Consider the following 23286-nt stretch of genomic DNA (forward strand, 5'->3'; position numbering starts at 1 on the left):
AAAACAAGGAACAACTCAACAACAACAAAAGAAAAAAATTCCAAAAACAAGAATCCAGATTTAATATCTAAACTTTCAAACCCTAAAAAAAATTACCCATTATCTACGAAATATAATAGAAGAACCCATCACGTCTGAAACCCAATCTTTAAAGTTATAGATCTATGAAAAAAATGCTTACCTCAAAGTTAATACAACCGTAGAACACACAGTCAAAGTTGTCCTCAGTGAAGGAAGTGTTCAATGGTGCTAGTAGTCCACATCGGCACAAGGGCTCCCCAGACATAGATTCGCTCTTCAGTGAACATGACTTTGTTGCTCTTTAAGTCGACTCCTCAAGAACTCTTGCTGTTTCGAGTTGAAGTGGGAGATACGAAAATGACGTGAAGAAGCTTGGAGTGTTCCTCTTCTGAATTGTTTTTATTATTATTATTATTATTGTTTTTTGTTCAGATTCGTTAAACAACTGAGGCTGAGGGTAAAATGGGAAGGAAATCGGCTTAGACGGCACTTGAGGCGCACATGGCCCTTTGACCGTTCGAGTTAACAGGTCTGACTGACGGAAGGGAGCAAACTATGTAAAAATGGTAGTTAGATACTCTCTTTTGGTCGTGGTGTCAATTCATGGAGGCATATTGATAATGACTGGTAGTTGATGGGGGAAAAAGTAATTACTCCTAAATTTTAAAAATAGAACAATAAAACATGATTTGTCAAAGAAACTATTTCGAAATCTCTTTAATCTTTATGATAGGATTATCTAACATTTTTAACGTGCACAAGGAAATGCAAATTAGTGTAAAAATATTTCCTAAAATTGAAAAAAAGAAAAAAAAAAAAAGAAAAAGTTAATGCAATTGATTGATTGACTTTTTGGTCAGTGATAAAAAAAAAAAATTAAAAAGAAAAGAGGAATTCAAATTTGAATAAAACTTATAAAGAGAGGGTTTTGTAATTGAATAAAATATTTAGAAACTTTCCATCTTCTTAAAATTTAATTTATTTTTTTCCATTTTATTTTGAACGTTAGACTCGAATCATAAATGCATTATTTTTTAACGTTGTGTGTGTATTGAAGCAAAACATGTAAGAGAGAAAAAAAAACCCATATCTCATGCAATGATATTAATGTCTTTCTTAATTACTTTTTTATCGTAATTTGGGGCCTTAATTAAAGAATATTGACGGTAATTAATGCCTTCAATTTTTTTTTTATTTTTTTTTTATTTTTTTTATTTTTATTTTTTATTTTTTTTTTTAAGAAATAAGTCTCCATTAATATTTCTTAATTGGGGCCTTATTAAATTGAGGGCCTTAGGCGGCCGCCGAATTCATCTAAAGCTCTAGTCGGCCGTGATTTGAATAGTTTGTCATGCCTTTTAGTTTGACCAACGCCCCAAGCACATTTATACGGGTGATAAACCAAATTCTCAAGCCTTTCATAGACAAATTCGTAGTGGGCTATTTTGAGGATATTTTGATTTACAGCCACAACATGTAAGGGCATCTCGATCACCTGCGATGGGTGCTTATTACGCTTCGCTTTGAGAGTTTTTTGTTAACCTAAAAAATGCTCATTTGCACAAAGTAGTCTTGTATTCCTGGATTTCATAGAATCAGCAAAAGGAGTCGCTGCAGATCTTGAAAATGTACAAGATGTTGTTGATTGGCCTCCACCAAATAACATTCATGAGATGAGAAGCTTTCATGGCTTAGCCTGTTTCTACTGCCAGTTTATCAAGAATTTCAACTCTATCATGGCAACCATTACTGAGTGTACAAAGAAAGGGTCCTTCATTTGGACCAAATAGGTACAAAAGGCTTTTGATCTCATAAAACAACATCTCACGGAGGCTCCCATATTGCAACTACCCAATTTTGAAGCGCCATTGGAAGTTGCTTGCGATGATTCACACTTGAGCATTGGAGGTGTCCTTAGTCAAAACGGACATCCGGTGGCCTTTTATAGCAAGAAACTAATGAAGCGAAGAGACGATACTCTACATATGACTTAGAGTTGTACGTTGTGGTTTAGACACTAAAGCATTGGCGGCATTACCTCATTCATCAAGAATTTCTCATTTTCTCTGATCATGACGCCCTTCGACACCTTAACTCTTAAAAACGGATCAATGTTAGACATGCCCACTGGTGGACTTCTTGTAACAATACACTCTTGTGCTCAAGCACAGGGTGAGCACGAAAAATCGAGTGGCAGACGCTCTCAGCCGTAAATCTCTTCTCCTCACTGCCTTGACCACTATTGTTCCATGTTTTGAAGATATTAAAACCCATTATGTAGTAGACCATGACTTTGGCAACATGTATAACGACTTGTCCAAGAACCAACAGGGGATGGATGGATAATACTCCCTACTGGACGAGTTTCTCTTCAATGGGACAAATTTGTGTCTTCCAGCAATGTCACTTCATGAATTTATGATCTTGGAGTTGCACTAGAGTGGGTTAGTAGGCCACTTCGAGAGAGACAAAACAATCGCACTTGTGGAAGACCGCTACTATTGGCTGAGCTTAAAAAACAAGTTGAAAAAATTGTCAAACATTGCAGGACTTGCCAACTTTCCAAGGGTACACATACAAATGCAGGGCTGTACACACCCTTAGCCATTCCCACCAGTCTTGGGTAAACCTTAGCATGGACTTTGTGTGAAGACCCATTTTTTTTTTTAATACAAAATGGAATCATCGTAGTGGCATGACGATTAGTCACTAAGCCAACACATCGTACACATCCCATAATATGTACCTGGTATATCAAAGTATGACATTTATGCAACGGAAAACATTATTGCAGTAGAAATTAAATCTTATAAAACTATCAAATGTTAATTGTAACAGCAGAGCCATACAATAGTCTATCTATTTAAGGCTAATAAGAGTATTAATTACATACAAAAAGAATGGCTTTATAAAAGAATACGTGTCACTAGCGACACAAGCCATATACATAAGTCTACAAAATACGGACTACCCTAGAGTCCATGACATACAACCGCCGCGATGTGCTTCAATCATAGTACCCCAAATATAAGGCCACTTGGTCATCATCTACATCCGCGGTACTTGCAGCCAAAACATCACTATCTACATGGTCATGGTGACCGCCACGTCTGCATAGGTGAAAGTGTGAGTTTACCAGCTCAATAGTGTAAAACCCACTATGTTTTCACATTGAACCGACATTTCTTTTATCATACATTTACAATACCAACTACCATTCATATTACACTTTCTCTCCAAACATTTCGTAGCTGATAAGGTAAATACTAATATTTCATAAATAAATCAAATCATATTACACAGCTGTGAATATATATACATGTTCCAATCTCCCACCTGGAAGCTATACTTGTATACAAGATTTCCAACCTTTATGAAATACTAAGTATACATGTACGTCTAAGTAGAAAACAAGTGGCATCATAACTAACTATATAGAGATACGAGCATTTCCAAGCCTTTGAAAAATACAAGTATCTGCGCACAATTAAGCTTAGTGCCTATAAAATATCGTATGCACTCTAGTTGTACTCATATACATATACTCTGTTCCATTCAAACTCATAGGCATATCGATACGTCTAGCATGAAAATCCACAATAAAACATTCTATGCAATCTAGCGGTAACTGTATACATATGTTCTGTTCCATTTAAACTCATAGGCATACTGATACATCTAGCATGAAAACTCACTTAAAACATCATATAAAACTATGTCATGCGTGCTTTCTTTCTTATCGCTCTGGGACTTGTCCCTATGGCTTCTAGGATATTCTTTCGTATACGTACTTAACATCATGATGGACTTGTCCTAAGGTAGTGAGAGCTTGTAACTCACTCCTTCCAAAGATTTGTCCTCCATAACATCATCATCATCCCATTTACAGCATTGAGGGCTTGCCCCTATGGACTTGTCCATTAGTGTGAGGTTGGGGACTTGTCTCAATACTTTAGTCTTTTATGCAGTTTCTCATTCACATCAATGCTTATGCTTCATGCTACAAAATCATCTTTCTTTCTTTTCCCTGATTATGCTTTCTGAAAAATTAAATGACTTCTAATATATCAAGTGTATGCAATAGTGTGCAACAAAATATCACAATGTGGAAAATAAAGAGACAATTATTTTGTAGACGAAGTGGAAACTCAATTAAGAGAAAAACTACTTTGTGACAGCCAAACCCAGGATATCCACTATTCAGAAGACAAAGCAGTAGCACTCACATACCCTTATACAGTAGTCGTACCTTGAACTCTAACGTGTAACCCAACACGAATGCCTCCCAACCAAGTCTCCTACTTGAAAGGGTCTTCAATGGAATCATTTACCTTAAGGCCAACCCCTAAGATAGACTTTAGTTTTAGCACATCAACAACACTTGGCAACGGCTTAAGAGAGACTAACTTAGCACAATGACTCTAAAATATAACTCTCTAAGTACTACGGAATTCAATACCGAATTCTCGCAGTTCTCAAGCCTAAGGACCTCTATTTATAGGCTGCAGGTTCAAATGAGCGTCTGGCTTGAAAAACCTAGGCGCTGTCCCGACGGTAGACATAAGGCGTCCGAAGGGACAACTGTGCGATCGGCTTTCCAAAATTTCACTGAAATTCTTTCCAAATTTAAGCCGCGTTCGGACGGTGTTGCCCTATCGTCTGGACGGTTGCACCTTCACTGCACGCAATTTCCATATTAAGGCTTCGCGCATCCGGACCAAAGGAATGATCGTCTAGACGGTTGATCTGATGCCCGCAATTTCCATATATGTAGCTCGCGCGTTCGGATCATGAAGATTGATGTCTAAACGTCTGAATTTTGAATGCGCAACTTGCCTTATGGATGAGCGCGTCCGGACGGGAATTCACATCGTCCAGACGATTGCAGCTGTCTTCCCATATTTGTGTTTTGGAAAGAAATCCCATAGCAATCGAACACTGAGTGTTGTTCGGACGTGCTGCTGAAACATCCGGACGAATGCAAGCTGGAGCAGTTTGAAGCTTCTCGACACAAAGGAAGGTCCGGATGGAAAGTTTTTGTCTTCCGGACGGATGATGCTTTGGACAGTTGGGCATTCGAACGGTATATCACGTCGTCCGGACGGCTGCAAGGGATCCGATTTCTCTGACTTGTAGACTGTGCAAGATCTTCTAGAAGACTTCTGAATAGCTGAATCCCTGTTTAAATGCATCATTACATAGAAGTGATTTTGTCCAACAGAATGTAGCCAATTACATACTAACAAACTCCCCCTTTGGCCATTCTAGGACAAAAAATCACTTGACCGGTTTTAAAAATACAATCCCACAGGAGTTTAAAAAAGTTTAACAAAATATCCAAAAACAGAAATCATAAAGTCTCAAAATACAACAAAAAAAAATCAAGATGCATTTGCCATCGGCGTATTGTCCTCATCATCACTACTGGACGTATGATGATGCGTAAGACACTCCTGGATGTCCAACTGGCTCTGCTCCACTCGGAGGTTGATCGAGTGAACCTCATACTGCAGAGATGAAAGTGTCTACTGCATAGTGCTCATGCCGCTCTGAAGTGCAGCTAAAGCCTCCACAATCTGAGCATAGTTGGCATCCTGCTGTGGAGGAGCAGTCTGTGAAGAGGATGCCATGTCAGGGACTGCTACATGGATGGGAGGGGGTTGTGAAGCATCATCCAAATCATCACGCCTCAACTGGGCGTTAGACTTCATCAGCGTCTGCTTGCTGATGGGATCCTGAATCTTCATTTTTGGCTCTCTAGTGACGTCGATGCCTGACTGTAAAATAATCTGAGTAAACAGGTAGCCAAATGGGAGACCAGTATTGCTCTCATCACGAGCCTCCAAAATAACTCCCAAAATATGCTTGTATAGACAGAAAGGCAAGCGAAGACAGATGGCATATATGAACTGGGCCCTCTTCAATATCAGATCACTGCTCCTAACAACTGGCCAGAGGTTGTGCTGGACAATCTTGGCAAGCATGCGGTGTGGGGCAGATAAGGCACCGATCCTGATGGTGGTGGCGCGCTCCTCTCCTTGGGAGACAACGTGAAAAAAATTCTCTGAGATCATCCAGAGAAGGAAGTGACCACCTCATTGTACAGGCTGCTAGAGATATGGAGAACAGGCACCTCGATGAAATGACTGATGATTTGGTGATCAATAGTGATAGTATGCCCATCCACAGTGGACTGAAGAACCATCATGCGGTCATCATCCTGAACAATCTCAAGATTGGCATAAAACAATCTGACCAGCCTGGTGAGCACAACATAGGCACAGTTGTGGAGATATCCCAGTGGTAGGTCTAGATGATATCGTGGTTGTTGTCTAGAGGGGCCACCATAATATCTGGACGAACCACGTTTTGTTCAGCAATGACAGTTCTGTTCATGATTTTGGCTCTCATGGCTGCCAACTCTCCTTCTGTCCTTTGTCGAACCCTGTGTTGTGGACTGCCAGCAGACATGTTTCTGCAAAAATAACCAACAAGATTTGCCAAAAATAATCCAAAAAGATCAGATTCTTGTTAGTTCCAAAAGAAAATCTGGCATTATAACGACAGTAAATTGTACTTTTCCACACAGTACATTCAGTAAAAACACAATACAAGTCCAAAATACCACAGAAACATATGATCCCAACACAACATATATCACAAATATGCAATTTTTATTTTCAAAAACATTCCCCAAAATAATCAATATTCTAACAGTTATCAAAATACTGAAAAGAATAAAGATAACTTGAGAAAGTACCTGGAATGAAGAGAGTAATGCACAAGAGGATAAAAAGAGCCGAGATTTTGCACTAACCCACGAGAAAATCGCACAAAAAGACAAAACTTCAAAAAGAATAAGTGGGGTATGCTAAGTGATGTGGCAGCTAGGGTTTTTAAAACCTATGGGGTCCCCATCCGGATGGCTTACCATCCCGTCCAGACACGCATTGCCACATAAGCATGCGATAGGCTGCCCGCGTCCGGACGTGTAACCTTATCGTCCGGCCATCTGAGCCGCACGCGTCAAAACGTGTAACCTTACCATCTGGCCGTCTGAGCCGCAGTCGTCCGGACGCAAGGAGAGACCGTCCGGATGCTTGACAGAAACTGAAGAAAAGTTTGCAGAAAATATTTTCCTAAAGTCAGCTTCAGAACACACATGTATAATCAACTGATAAAGCAATCAAATAGCATCTCAAAACTATGCAGAGATATAAAAGAGATAGATCACTCAACTCATGCAATGCGTGTGTGTGTGAAGACTTCCTCAAAAGGTATGAATTTCACTAATATGACAAAAAGCAACCAGATTTTCTAGATAAGAGAGAAAATCGATTAAAGATCAGTCAAAAGTCAAACCTTATAAAGTACTAGGGCCTAGCCACCCTCATATGATACACTCCCCCTAAGATGCAGCACCTAATTGTTTTACTTGTACCATGAAGGATAAGGTAAAATTTTTCTTGCACCATGAAAGACAATGCAAAAAGCTAATTCAGCACAAAAGCAGTGAGAATAAGCATATAGCACAAAAAATAAAAAAAAATACTGCTTGTTTCTTGGTGCTGCAACCTAGAGAAAATGCTAGAATTTTTAGGCTCTAGGTTCAACTAGCATGTTGGTCAATTTGACCATCTTATCAAAAACATATCTCTTATTCAGAATTTCCAGAAGTTAGAAGTCAGAGAGGAAAAAAATGTACCTTAGGAGAGTCTTGGATAGTGCACATTTTCATCGCATTAGGAAAGTAACTATCCAGCTTTTACATATACAGGAAAAACTTGGCAGAAGTAGTCATAAACTCTCAACCATATCTTAGCAAAGTTAATCAATGCATAAAGAATTGAGATATCAGGCAAAAATACAAGCAATATCTGACATGCCAAGAAAAAAATTCTCTGCATTTTCTCCCCCCAAATTTTTATTTTATTTTATATATATATATATATATATATATATATATATATATATATATATATATATATATATATAAAATAAAAAAACATGCTTTATGGAAATAATATCATGAAACATGCATGCAATGCAAGATTAAACCTGTGAAGGATTAAAGTTGCAATACAGAAAAACAGTCGCCCGATGTGCTTTTTCTGTCTTTCCCAGATAGTACCATTGTTCTCTCAAGAGAAATAGGGGGCACAAAAATAGAGGTTCCAAGATTGCACAACAAATATAACAAATAAAAGATCACACAATCAAACCTGATGCCTTAGGATTAGGAACCAGATCCTAGGCACGAATATCTTCACCTACTAGGTGGGTCCATTCCCCCTCATGGGGTGAATGTCTTCCTTCTTCTTGACCTAAGCCTGCCTGCCTATGGGTGGTTGTTGGCAGGACTTCATCTGCTGATCCATCCACAGCATCATGCTTTACATCCAAATAGGTGGTTCCCTGCAATATAGATCATCTTTCACCTTTTGTGACTTTTTGAAATGCTTGGATTTGTTGAACTTGGATTTGCCACTATGATTGGCAGGAACAAATCTTTGCTGAGGCCACTGATGCTGAGGAGCTTGACACCTTGGAGCATGATGTCTGGGGTCTTGATGCCATGGGGCTTGATAAGGAGCTTGATGCCTTGGAGCTTGATTCCATAGAGCCTGGAAAGGATCCTGATGCCATGGAGTCTGATGCTGGGCTAGAGGTCTTGTGCCGTAATTTACTTGTCTGGGCATTTCTTTCTTGACCTTTGCTCTATGAGCTTTGAGGAGGGAGCACTGGGGTTGGACATACCCACTTAGACCGCAGTGATGGCATATGAGAGATTTTCTGATGGAAGAGGGCTTTTGAGTGCCCGGAACATCTCCATTAATTTTGTCCTTCCCTTTATCCTCAACATTGGGGGGAGGCTCTAGGACTGTAGGTATAACAAAGACAGTCCTGGAAGTAGAGGGAATATCAGAGGGAGGAGCTACATAACCAAGACCAGTTTTGTCAGTTAGGCTATTCTGGATTGATATCATGTGAGTCAGCTTTTCATCGGTGACTCTATTCAATTGAAGCTATGTCTCTAGTAGCTTCTCCTCAAGATCCGGTATCTTGCACAGCAATGAACTCTTCTCGGTCTACAAATTGTTCAGATCATGAATGTGCTGCTTGCGACCTTCCCTTAGTTTTTCGAACTCTACATAGAGGGTTTTATAAGCCTCCTTAAGTTCTTCCCCATTATCACTGTGCTCTGAGTAAGAATCTCCCTCTTCTACATGCGGAGCCACAAAAGCTAGAAATTTCTCTTGCTCAGGAGCTTCTTCTTCTTCGGACTTATCACTGAGAGTCGCGTTATATGCCTTCCCCTTATGCTGCTTGAGGTTTCCACAATCAGCCCGCATATGCCCAAACCTTGAGCATTCAAAACATCTTGGGCCTCTGAGATCTTTCTTCTCAGCTTCCTCAGGTTTAGCTTTTCTGGGGACCTTCTTTATTTTTTCGAAAATCTTCTTCTTGAACCGTTAATTTCTCATTAATCTTCCAAAATATTTGGCCAGCATGGCCACATCTTTTTTTTCATCCTCAAAGTCGTCTCCAGATGAGACTTTGACCTTCTTCTTGGAAGCTTTTAGGGCAATGGTTTTCAGCTTCTTAACCGGGGGCAACGACAGCACATAAGTTTGAAGAGATCCCACCAACTCTTCAATCTTCATTTCTTTCAGATCTTTGCTTTCTTCAATTGTAGTTACCTTGATTCTGAAACGCTCAGGCAAAGATCTCAGAATTTTACAGATGAGTTTTACATCCAAGACGGTTTTCCGAAGACTCACCATTGAGTTTCTTAATTCGCTCATCTTGGAGTAAAACTCTCCGAATGTCTCATCCTCCAACATCTTAATTTTTTCAAATTTAGAAATCAACATTTGAAGTTTGACAGATTTATCAAGTTTGGTGCCTTCATATGTTGTTTCTAAAATTTGTCACGCTTCTTTAGCAGATTCACTATTTAAGATTATTGCGAATTCAGATGGTGAAAGTGCTTGACAAAGAGCATGGAGGGCTTTATCATTGGAAAGTCATACGTTTTTTTTTTTCAGTGATTAGTTCGAGAGTTACATCTGTTGGCTAATCCAACCAGTTTCAACAATGCTCAAACAGTCAATAGATTTTAAAAAGAACAGCATACGAGCTTTCCAATAGCCATAGTTCGAACCATCAAAGGCAGGAACAATATTAAGACTTTGAGATATTTTATCAAATAGAAGTCAAAGAGGAAAGATTAACACTCAAGAATTGAATTTAAACAGAGTGTACCAAGCTCTGATACCAATTGAAAAATTAAATGACTTCTAATATATCAAGTGTGTGCAATAGTGTGCAACAAAATATCATAATGCGAAAAATGAAGAGACAGATATTTTGTTGACGAAGTGGAAACTCAATTAAGAGAAAAACCACTCCGGGCCAGCCAAACCCAGGATATCCAACCCCTAAGATAGACTTCAGTTTAAGCACATCAACAACACTTGGCAACGGCTTAAGAGAGATTAACTCAGCACAATGACTCTAAAATATAGCTTTCTAAGTACTACGGAATTCAATACCGAATTCTTGTAGTTCTTAAGCCTAGGGACCTCTATTTATAGGCTGCAGGTTCAAATGAGCTCCTAGCTTGAAAAACCTAGGCGCCGTCCGGAAGGTAGACATAAGGCGTCCGGACGGACAACTGTGCGATCGGCTTTCCAAAATTTCACTGAAATTCTTTTCAGATTTGAGCCGCGTCCTGACGGTGTTGCCCTATCGTTCGAACGGTTGCACCTTCGTTGCAAGCAATTTCCATATTAAGGCTTCGCGCATCCGGACCACAAGAATGATTGTCTGGATGGTTGATCTGATGCACGCAATTTCCATATATGTAGCTCGCGCGTCCGGATCATGAAGACTGATGTCCAAACGTCTGAATTTTGAATGCTCAACTTGCCTTATGGATGAGCGCGTCTGAATGGGAATTCACATCCTCCGAACGGTTGCAGCTGTCTTCCCATATTTGTGTTTTGGAAAGAAATCCTATCGAACATTGAGTGTCGTCCGGACGTGCTGCTGAAACGTCCGGCGAATGCAAGCTGGAGCATTTTGAAGCTTCTCGACACAGAGGAAGGTCCGGATGGAAAGTTCTCGTCGTCTGGACGGATGATGCTTTGGACAGTTGGACGTCCGTACGGTATATCACGTCGTCCGGACATCTGCAAGGGATCCGATTTCTTTTGACTTGTAGACTGTGCAGGATCTTCTAAAAGACTTCTGAATAGCTGAATCCCTGTTTAAATGCATCATTACATAGAAGTGATTTTGTCCAACAGAATGTAGCCAATTACATACTAACAAACTCCCCATTTGGCCATTCTGGGACAAAAATCACTTGACCAGTTTTAAAAATACAACCTCGGTCCAAATAAAAAATTACTCCCCATTTTTGTCACAAAGGGACAGGGTAAAACAGAGTAATGAGAAATCTTGGAATATCTTTTCATAGTTATGATGTAGTACAAAGGATGAAATATCTTTTCATAGTTACCTACAACCAGTTTACATTCAACTTTATGTTAAATCTGTTTTAGTTTGTATCGTCAAGTGGTAGAGTTGCCGTTGGCTACAAGAATCATGCACTGTGGAAGTCTCTCATTCATGGTTGATGAGACGTAGCAGTCCTTAGCCAGTTCTAATAAACTGTTATCTTTTAGTAATTATATTTCCTTTATGTCTTGTATGTTATATTTTAGGAGTTATAGTTCTTGTAGGGCTTGAGCCACTCCCATAGGCCTTGGAGGTGGTTTCAGCCACCTCTGTTTTGCTATTCGAGCCACCCCTCTTCTTTTTTCTTTTCAAAAAGTTTTTTTTTTTTTTTTAATGTTTTTAATATATATATATATATATATACATATATAGATAAAATATCATTTTAGCCCATCAAATTACCACTCGTTTTGCGTTTAGCCTCATAAACTCCCAACACTCTTGACTCTAGCCTACCAAACTACCAAAACCTTTGAAAAATGCCCAATTTTAGCGAAATATCTCCATATTACCCCTGCCACGTGTCATTTTTCAATTAAAAAATTTAAAAAAAACTAAAAAAAAATTAAAAAATTAAAAACTAAAAAACTAAATTTATTTATTATTTTTTTTGGGGTGGTTGCCGAGGCACCCCCTTGGGGAGGGGGGTGGCTTGCAGGCCACCTCGACCCCTGGGGGTGATCACGCGCCACCCCCGGCCACTGGGGTAGCCGCGCGGCCACCCTCGGCCCCAGGGGTGGCCACGCGCCACCACCCGAGCCCTAGGGGTGGCTTACGGGCTACCCTGAAATCCATTTGGGGTGGCCAGAAAAGCCACCCCTAGGACTTGGTGGGTGGCGCGCAGCTACTCCAGGCCACTGGGGGTAGTCGCGCTGCCACACCCTGCCCCAAGGGTGGCCACGAGCCCACCCCAGGGGCCGGGGTGGCTCAGGCCACCCCATTTTCCTTTTTCTTTTTGAAAAAAAAAAATTAAGTTTTTTTTTTTAGTTTACTTTTTTAGTTTTTTTTTTTAAAAAAATATTTTTTAATTAAAAAATGACACGTGGCAGGGGTAATATGAGAATATTTCGCCAAATGAGACATTTAAAAAACGTTTTGGTAGTTTAAGGGGCCGGAGTCGGAGTGTTGACAGTTTGTGGGGTTAAACGCAAAACGGGTGATAATTTGGAAGGTTAAATTGTAATTTTCTTTATATATATATTTAAATTTTTAATGTGGCATAATGATACATGTTTGTCTTTTTAAAAGTATTAATGTGAACTTTTGTTACATTAAAGTTAAATATAGATACTATATCCGTTTTTAGTCATACGTGAAGTACCATCTATGATACAAAATAAAATTTAAATAAAAAAAAAAAACTTGTTAAAATATATGGGTTAAAGGTATTTAAGTCTTATTTTTACCAAAATAATCAGTAAACGACACACAACACAAATTCTTTTTCTGTTTTTACAAAAAAGAAAAAAAAGAAGAAAAAGAAGAAGAAGAAGGCAGTGACGGTGGAGGCACCTCCTCTAACCGCAATTATACACCTGTCATTACATTACTAGGGCTTTTAGCCACTCGATACATAGCAGCGTAGCATTAGCATTTACCACGCAAAGGCTCTCTTCTTCTTCGAACACCAGCGCGTCTTCTTCTTTTTGTAGAAGACTAAAATCCTTTTGCAAATTCCCAACCCTTTTTCTGTACAAAATCCACTCTGATAACTTACCCGAGGGTGGCAATACACACCATGAGCCGCTATGACAGCCGTTCAGGCGACCCCACTTCCTATCGTGACCGCAGAAGGTAACCCACCCCACATCTGTCTCACACTTACATATATTCATATTGTTTATGTGTTAGTGTGCTTAAATTGATATGTGGGTTTCACTCCTTTATATCTAATTTCTTCTAGTTTTAGTTTTATGTTGAATTTAAAGTTTGCCCATTTATGATGAATCCCTTTCTCTCTCTGTTATGTATGTTGGTTTGTTACTTTGCATAGTTGTCACATAGATATTTATGTGTGTATGATTTATTTATATCAAACTTCCTCTAATTAGGGTTTCTTTAATGTGGATTTTGGGTTTGCTCAGTGATTCTGGTTTTGGTGGTTCTCTTTCTCTCAATTAGGCTCAAAATTAACATTCTCTGGTTTTCTTTAGCTTATTTACTGCTAGAGTTTGTCTGGCTCATAGCTCATTGTCAAAAACATGTCAGTTTTGTGTAATTTTAGTGTTACTCGGCCATTCTGGGTTTCCTTCTCTGTATCTGTCTCTCAGTCTCTCTCTATTAAGCCCAAACTTTCTCTCTTCAAGTTATGTGAATTAGTTTATTCAGCAACTCACTAGGGTAAACTACTTAGTTTTGTTTGAACAACATTTAGGGCCCGTTTGTTACGCAGAAATAGACCCATGAATGGAATGGCTGGAATAGCTATCTCGTTATTTGGCTGTCATTATTATTAGGAAAGCTATTTCTCAGCTGGAATAGCTATCTCGGATCCAGTAACATTGGCTCTGTTTGTCTTGCTGAGCTGAAGTCATCCGAGGGCAGCCTCTTCGCTGCCAAGGTGATGGACAAGAAGGAGACAGTGAGACGACGTGTCAACAGTGAGACTGAGAATCGTCTCTGAGTTCATAATATTTTGAAATGATACCGCCAGTTTCATTGCGTTTGGTTTCCTAGTTCTATGAATCTCTAGTACTTTAATTATCTTAAGCTAAATTCATAGTCGCTGTTTATCATGGCAATCTTTTGGTGATCATGATTTTGTGCTTTGTGTTCTGGTTTTTGTTTATATTGTTATAATTTTGTCTTCAATTCTGGTGCATTTCTAGAGTCCTCTGTTCTTACCTGGTGGTTTTTGGTGATCTATGGATCCTTCGTTGTTTCTGTCTCGCCGGTGGTGGGGGTCCTGTTCGGCTGAGTTTTTTTTTTTAACAAGAAAATTGTATATTAATGTTTCTATTTCTTGTGTTTTCATGAAATGAATGAATAAGAATGGTCATTCCAGTCCAATTCTTTCTTGTATTCTTGGTAATACTCATTCTTATTCCCAGGTAATCATAATTCCAGTATACAAAACATGCCCTTAATTTCGTCCTATGCTATATGAATGTAGTCACTCAATATCAAGCTGCTGATCAATTTTCTGCAAATTTATTTTTGTGAATTTTGGATTTTTTTCTTTCAATCTTTTAGTGGCCAACATTGACTGGTTTTCTATGAATTAATTGGTGTTGTTTTAGTGATTCGGGGTTTGGCGGGTCTACGGGCTATGGGGGTTCGGTTCGGTCCTCATCGAGCAAGAATAGTTATGATGGTGCTGAGTCACCGAGGAAGTTGGATTTGGATGGGTTGACTCCTTTTGAGAAGAACTTCTATGTTGAGTCACCATCAGTTGCAGCAATGTCTGACAAAGAGGTTGAGGAGTATCGACTACGAAGGGAAATTACTGTTGAAGGCCGTGATGTTCCAAAGCCTGTCAAGAGTTTTCATGATGTTGGGTTTCCGGGTAACTTATTAGTGGAGAAAAGCCCGCTCTTTTCATTGTTTGAGGTTTTATTTAGGTTTCATTTAGCATGCATGTGAGTTAGTAGAACAAACAAATTACAAAATGAGACATCAGATGAACTTTTTATCTTGCACTTCTACTGCCTAGTTGGGGTAGACGCATTGCTTTGTCTTTGCTGGACATTTTTCTTGATGTCATCCCAGAAAGAAAAGCACCAAAGGTGGAGTAATTGAACAGTAAACCATCTTATCAATAAATATGATCTCCTTCACCAATAACTTGATAATCCATGTTGAAAAATATTATTGTTGAAAACTTTCTGTAGGTGGGCATATGCTTCTCAGACTTAGATATTTCACCAAATGAAGTTCTTCAGAGATTGCTAAAGCACCTTCTAAGTCACAATCATTGAGGATCCCTACAAAGTTATCTAATGCATCACATGTGCTGGCTGTGTCACATTATTGTTTACACCAACTTTTTTATGCACGATAACTGTAGGAACTATTAGTTATCTTGTTTATGTTCATTATTATGTTGATTTTTTTTTTTTTAATTGAAATGTGGTTAACTTATTTCAACCTGCCAAAGTTTTGTCTTTTTGGATAATGAGATAATGTTACTTTGAAGAGTCTTCTTATTAGGATATATGTACTTGACAACAGATTATGTTCTGCAAGAGATTGCAAAAGCTGGTTTTGTTGAACCTACTCCTATTCAAGCTCAAGGATGGCCAATGGCTTTGAAGGGCCGTGATCTCATTGGTATTGCTGAAACAGGGTCAGGGAAGACACTTGCCTACCTGTTGCCTGCCATTGTCCATGTCAATGCCCAGCCAATTCTAGGTAAGGATGTAACATTTGGGATGGTTAAATCTTTTAATCTGATATTTATCTGCCTATGTTTATATTTGGTCAATCGTTGGGAATGATTTTTGTAATTTCGATTATATTTTGTCAGCTCCTGGAGATGGCCCAATTGTGTTAGTCTTAGCTCCGACCCGTGAACTTGCTGTTCAAATACAAAATGAAAGCACCAAATTTGGTGCATCATCAAAGATTAAAAACACATGCATATATGGTGGGGTTCCAAAGGGACCTCAAGTGCGTGATCTCCAGAAAGGTTGGTTTTCAATTGAGTTTTCGATGACTTCTCTACTGTACTGTACTTTGATTTGCATGAACTGGCTATCTTGAGATAGGTGGTTACTATGTGAGATCACTGAGATGACTTAGCTATTTATTATTACTTTCGTGTACAGTTTATTGTGTTAGCATAGTTGCTTATTCTTCTTAATGATGTTAATGTCAAATTTATTCTTTTTCTGGATCAGGCGTTGAAATTGTTATTGCTACACCTGGGAGGTTGATTGATATGTTGGAATCACATCATACAAACTTGCGAAGGGTTACATACCTTGTTTTGGATGAGGCAGATCGAATGCTAGACATGGGGTTTGAGCCTCAGATACGAAAAATTATTTCTCAGGTTTGAGTTTTGTCATGCTGTTCGAAAATCATGTCATGAATATTTCCACATTGTTAGTCCTGTTATAAGGATAATTTTAAATAGATGATTCTTTCCCCCTAACCCTCATCTTTCCTCCTAACCCTCATCTTTCCTCTTCCTTTGCTTATGTCATTGTATCTGCTGGTTTCATTTATGGTTTAGATCTTTCGACAAAATAGGAACAAATTAGCAGATGTTTGAAATCGCTTGGCTGAAATAAAATATTGAATAGTGAGGAAGTTATAACATTTGGTTTAAAATCCCAATTATTGAGTTTTGGTAATTTATTGTGGATATTGTTTACTGGAACTTTAGGCTTATAACTTGAACTCATTAATTATTCTGGGGTTTTTTGGTGGCTTGAAGGCCACATTATTAGTGAGGAAGCTTGTTCTTACTTACCACCAAAGAGAAAAGAGGTTGTTGCCTCTTAATTGCTTGTGAATCTTTGGTTGTATTCACAAACTCTCAATTATAAGAGCACTCCCATCAGACTCCCTAAAATGGTTCCCTTCCCTATGTTTAGGGAAAATATCATAAAAAACACCAAAAACTAACCTCCAACAGATACCCTAAAATTGGGTTTTTTGGTTGGGAAGCAACAGTGCTTCCCAACCCATTGTTTTAATAAAAAAAAAAACGGCTCTCTCTCTCCTTCCCCCTTCCTGCGTCCGGAGATGGGTCTGTCGGAAACGACTTGTTGCTGATTTTCCTTCACTTTCTCACCAAACAAACAAATAACCACCTTAATCATCACACAAAATCCAACTGCGAGAACAATCAAAAAAAAAAAAAAAAAAAAAAAAACCCCAAATTCATGTCTCCCAAACAAAGCAATTAGATTACAGATTCATTGGAGAACTACCAGATCTTGTAGTCTTGTCGACAAAATTGGCTCTCCGTCAACCCACTGGAATTTGGCCCCTGTTTCGTGTCTCTTCCGTCAACCCACCGGAAATTCGGCCCTTGTTTCGCCGGCGACGACCCAACGGAGACGACGCCGTATTGTGGTTCTGCACCCCCGAATCGTGATCGGTCTTCGACACCATCGACAACGAATCCACATCCATTGCTTCAATCCACGATTCGAGCCCTACCGTAGAGATCGGAGCTAGAATTTCCGCAAAATCACATTCATAATTTTCGCAAAATCGCATTTCTAGAATTTCCGGAAGAGATTTCTGAGTTGGTTTTGAGAGAGATGACGGAGAAGATGAGAGATGAAGGTGATGGGTTTTGAGAGAGAAAGAGAGGACGGAGAAGACAAGGGGAAAAAGAAAAAAAAATAATGAATAAAAAAATAAAAGTAAGAAAGAGAAAAAATAATAAAATAAAAGTAAAAAAGAGTTTTTAATTGATATAGGAAAAATTTAGGAAATCTGTTGTGGGGTATTTTTTTATAGGGAAGTAAAAAGTAGTTTTGTTCCTTAAATATAGGGAAAATGGTAGGGAAACTGATGGGAGTGCTCTAAGGGAAAAATGTCTAATCTCCTTTAGGATGCACATGTTAATGCCATTTGCTTACCTCTCTTGTTTTTCTTTAGATTTGTTGCCTTTTCAAAATATTAGCCATATTTTGTTTTTTGGATAAGTAATAAACCAATCTCATTAAAAACGTGAAGCACCCCTTAGTGGAGTATACGAAGGATACACCTAATTAGAAAGAGAAAAGCGAGCAAGAAAGATATCAAAGCTAAATGACAAAAGGGTACACACATAAGCTGTAGTCCAAAGGTACAATGTATGGTAGAAAGAGGATTAGATTTCTTTCAAGGACCTTTCCAAATCCTCAAAGCTTATATTGTTCATTTCTCTCCATTAGCACCAAAAGAGGCTAACAGACCCAATTTTCCACACCACAATACTCCCCGACCTTCCAGAGGACCACCAACAAGCAAGCAAGTCGATAACCTGTCTGGGCATAACCCAAGACAACCTGAAATGACTGGAAAGAGAACTCCACAAAGCAGAAGGCACTTCACAGTGAAGAAGAAGATGATCCACGAACTCCCCAGTCTTTACACATGTAACATTTGTCTATCACTATAATGTGCCACTTCTTGAGATTATCTAAGGTAAGAATCTTGCTAAGAGCTGCTGACCACGCGAAAAAAAGCTGCCCTTGAAGGAGCCCGAGTGTGCCACACACTTTTCCAGGGGAAGCGACTACCTCCAAAACAGGCCATGGAGCAAAAGGAGGACTTGACCTAGAAAACATTTTTTGGAGGAGACCCACCACAACTTATCACTCTAACTGAATGCAGCGCCTGGAGAAAAGAAGCAAAAAATCCAATCCACTTCCCAATTGTGTGCCTCTCTAGTAAAGCTCACGTTCTACTAGTTGACACCGCCCAAAAACTCCAAATTGTCCTCAACAAAGGTGTCCTATGCTCGATCAATACCAAATAAGTATGGGAAAGCTACCTTAAGAGCCATGTCCCCACACCACAAATCATGCCAAAAGCTGATCCTGGTTCCATCCCCCACAACAAATCTAGAATAGCTTGAGAAAGAATCCCAACATTTTCTGATGTTCTTCCACACCCCCGCCCCAAAGGCTCCTGCCGGCTTAGAAGAACACCACTTTCCCCAAGAATTGTCATATTTGGAGTCCACCACTACTCTCTACCACGCATTTCTGTCAATCCCATAGCGCCAAAACCATTTACCTAGGAGAGCGCGTAAATATCCTGAAATTTCTGATCCCCAACCCTCCCTCAAAGATCGGAGAACAAACCTTGGCCCAACTAACTAGGTGACATTTAAATTCTTCGCCTATCCCTCAACATAAAAAGTCTCATTGGAGCTTCTCAATACGATTGGCCACACAAGCAGGAATGGGGAAAAGAGACAAGTAGTACGTAGGTAGATTGGAAAGAGTGCTTTTTATAAGGGTGGCCTTGCCGCCTATAGACAAATATATCATTTTCTAACTGGCCAACCGGCGCTCAATGTTTTCCACAATGCCATCCCAAATAGACTTAGCCTTGTAAGAAGCCCCTAGGGGCATACCAAGATACTTCAGGGGCAGAGAGGAAGTACCGCAACCTAAGATGTCAGCCAACTCAACCACATCATCCACATTACCCACAGGAACCAAAATAGATTTGGGCAAGTTAACCTTTAAACCAGAAACAACTTCAAAACAAAGTAAGAGGACACGTAGATAGCGAAGATGATCAGGGTTGGCCCCACAAACAACTGAAATATCATCCGCGAATAACAAATGTGAGATATTAACTACGGGGAGCCTAGAACTCACCGAGAAGCCTAAGAGAAGACCCTTGCCAACAGTAGCATTGAACATTTTACTCAAAGCTTCCATGACTACTGCAAATAGAAGGGGAGATAGAGGATCACCCTGTCTCAACCCACGGGAACTATTGAAGAAATCGGACGGTGAACCATTGACCAAAACGGAGAAGCGCACCAAGAAAATGTAATGTGCTATCCATGAGACCCATTTCTCCCCAAAACTAGATCTTCTCAACATGTACAATAAGAACTTCCAGTTGATATGATCAAAAGCCTTATGAATATCTAGCTTGCAAAGCACCCCGGGCACATCAGACTTGATATGGCTATCCAAGAATTTGCTAGCAATGGGGACTGAGTCTAGAATTAGCCATATATTCCTTTTACTTGGAACACTATTGGCTTTAAAGACTAGAAATGTCAACATTTACTTATGTAAATGCATCCAAACTTGTTACTTGTGAGTACAGCTGAATAAAATTTCTACCTATATAGTGCTTCCTAAGCCAAAGTACTCAAAATTCAGAGTCTTTGTGCTCTGTAAATGATCTTTCTTTGAGAATGAATGGAGAAAATTTTATGAACTTCACGTGAATTAGCTCCGAGAATGTATTTCGATTTGGTGGATGTGGCTGGTAGCCTTGCGTATCATAAATAAAGCATGTATTGTTGTTTTGTATTCAATCAGAAAAATTCAAGAATTTCTTAAGTTATTCATAAATTAAGTTGTAGACTATCAGAAGCATATGATATTGTTGGTTCAATTGTGTTTGTTGTAAAGAAGGATATGAACATGATGCAGTTGTTTTCCAAGATGCCAGTCTTTGAGTGATGATTTGTTGTACTTGTTCTGTCTTATGTGGAACAACTCGGTCATTACATGGTCATTTTCTATGTGGTCGCCCAACTTCACAAACAAACAACAGGAAAGGTATTGTGGGTCCATTATTACAAGGAATTAGATGGTAGATACCATTGCAGGAACTGGTGCATCAAATCAAATTCTTATGGTTTTCTTCCCAAAGACGAGTTATGGGTGAATACCTAAATTTAAGCGGCTTGCTAACAATGATAAAACATGGATTATGGTTTGGTTGACCTATCAGGACTACTGAGAAATTTGGTTTTTCCTTGTGCTGAGGATGCCAAATTTAACTTTCTAATGTTTACTGCTCTATTCTGGAAATTGCTTTTATGTCTTGAAACTTGAAACATGTAAATTTGCTTTCTTGATGGTTCATTCTAGGATAAACCAGTTCTTCATATGTTTGAGAAAAGAACAATACATAGATGGCCTTGTTTCTGGGATACTGATTGCATTAATAATTACTTTGATAATGTTTAGGCCTAGTAGCAAGGGGTAGAAGTATGTCATATTGAAGATACCAGCTAGCCACTGGTAAGTATCACTGGTGGTAATGCATCCTTTCCTTCGCTCCTAATGTTTTGCTTTATGCAGATTCGTCCAGATCGTCAAACTTTATACTGGAGTGCTACCTGGCCTAAGGAGGTTGAACAACTTGCTAGGCAGTTCCTTTATAATGCATACAAAGTAAGTTGCTGTAACTCAATTTTGCTACCACATAGTAGGATTCTCTTCTTAGGATGTGTTCTTTTCTGCAATTGAGTTTTTAAGCTTATAGTTTTAATGTATGCAATTGCGATCTTGAATGTTACATTTTGCTCCATTTTTTAGGCTGCATGGTTTTGGTGCTTTTGTCCCCCCATTTCTTGAAACTATTGGTCATTTTCCCAGTTGTAATGATTTGGTTTGTTATTGCCAGATTTCTGGAGGTTTTATGTCCCTTCTAAAAATTCCAGCTTTTGTAGTATGTGTGACTATACAAATGTGTCATTATCAAATTCACTCTTGTCTTGGACCTTGCATAGGTGATAATTGGCTCTTCGGATTTGAAAGCTAACCATGCTATACGCCAGCACGTGGACATTGTTTCTGAGAATCAGAAATATAACAAGTAAGCCTTTCTATCTCTTTCTTGTACACCAGTTTTTTCAAGATTTTGTGATATGGGATTTGTTGTGGTCATCTTACTGGTACCCTTTTCTTTCAAGACTGGTGAAGTTGCTGGAGGATGTCATGGATGGCAGCCGAATACTGATCTTCATGGATACGAAGAAAGGATGTGATCAGATCACGCGGCAACTTCGCATGGATGGTTGGCCTGCACTCTCAATTCATGGAGATAAAAGTCAAGCAGAAAGGGATTGGGTCCTCTCAGAGTTTAAAGCTGGCAAGAGTCCTATAATGACTGCAACAGATGTTGCGGCTCGTGGTTTAGGTATGAAGATAAAAACTCTTACTACTTTTTGAATGACTTGATAGAAACTTATTTTTAGTACAAGTGTTGTGTCGTAACTACAAAGAACGACACTTTTAATCTGATCATTTTGAATGATATCATTATTTTTGTAATGTGCTCTGGCTTTGTGGCAGATGTGAAGGATGTGAAATGTGTAATAAATTATGACTTTCCGGGTTCCCTTGAGGACTATGTTCACCGCATTGGTCGAACAGGAAGGGCTGGGGCAAAAGGAACTGCATACACATTCTTCACAGCTGCAAACGCTAGATTTGCAAAGGAACTCATTAGCATACTTGAGGAAGCGGGTCAGAAGGTTAGTCCTGAATTGGCAGCAATGGGGCGTGGTGCACCTCCTCCCCCTTCAGGTTAGTTGACTAGCTCAAATATTAACATACGTGAGTGTATATTCATGTATTTTGATGAACTTGGTTACTGAAACTGTGTTTCAATGTATAATCAATCAATCAGGCCTCGGCGGTTTTCGTGATCGCGGGAGGGGTTATGGTGGCGGTCGCTCTTGGAGCTAGTAATTAATGAAGGTAAACTATGAGCTTGATGGCCATGGAGAAAAGCTTGGCAATAAGCATCCATGCCTGGCACGTTGTATTCGTTGGGCAAATGTAAGGATAACTTGTCTTAGAGTAGGAGTTAGATGTCTTTTATCCATTGACTTTCGTATCTGTTCATTTTTTGATCCACTACGTAGAGGACTAACTGACTGTAGTTAGTGTTGGACTGTGTAAGATAAAACATTTGTTCATATCATTAAAGTTTTTGAGGAAGAATGCAATGGAACTTGAAAAAAATTGTGTCATCATTGCATGATCTTTCTGATATATCCTTTAAAAAAAGAATTGTAAGACAAAACCAAGACCCCGTTTGGTAAACACCCCCCCTTTCCTCTTCCTTTTCTTTCCTTCCTTCTTTTCTTTTCTTTTGTTTTCTTTTTTCAAAAAAACTTTTTATATCATATCAATCATTTTTTTATACTATTCAAATTAAAAAAAACCCCTTACAAAACAAACTTTTTCACATTTCCATAAAAAAAATTCTCAACTTATTTCTTCGTTATATCACATTAATCATATTTTATTACTATTAAAAAAAAAAAAAAACTTTTATCATAATGTTTAGCAAGCATGCCCA

At 39.0% G+C, this 23286-nt stretch overlaps 1 protein-coding gene across 1 annotated transcript; it reads left to right on the forward strand.

The window, feature by feature from the left end:
* Positions 1 to 13122: 13122 nt before the first annotated feature.
* Positions 13123 to 22950, forward strand: LOC133863803 (DEAD-box ATP-dependent RNA helicase 20). The gene is made up of 10 exons (XM_062299901.1): positions 13123 to 13341; positions 14787 to 15052; positions 15718 to 15897; positions 16013 to 16174; positions 16386 to 16540; positions 21276 to 21368; positions 21707 to 21792; positions 21890 to 22116; positions 22272 to 22505; positions 22609 to 22950. The coding sequence occupies exons 1-10, from the start codon at positions 13286 to 13288 to the stop codon at positions 22665 to 22667; spliced, it is 1518 nt and encodes a 505-aa protein (XP_062155885.1). The 5' UTR covers positions 13123 to 13285; the 3' UTR covers positions 22668 to 22950.
* Positions 22951 to 23286: the final 336 nt, after the last annotated feature.

The sequence above is a fragment of the Alnus glutinosa genome, chromosome 3, assembly GCF_958979055.1.
Source record: "Alnus glutinosa chromosome 3, dhAlnGlut1.1, whole genome shotgun sequence".
Taxonomy (NCBI): domain Eukaryota; kingdom Viridiplantae; phylum Streptophyta; class Magnoliopsida; order Fagales; family Betulaceae; genus Alnus; species Alnus glutinosa.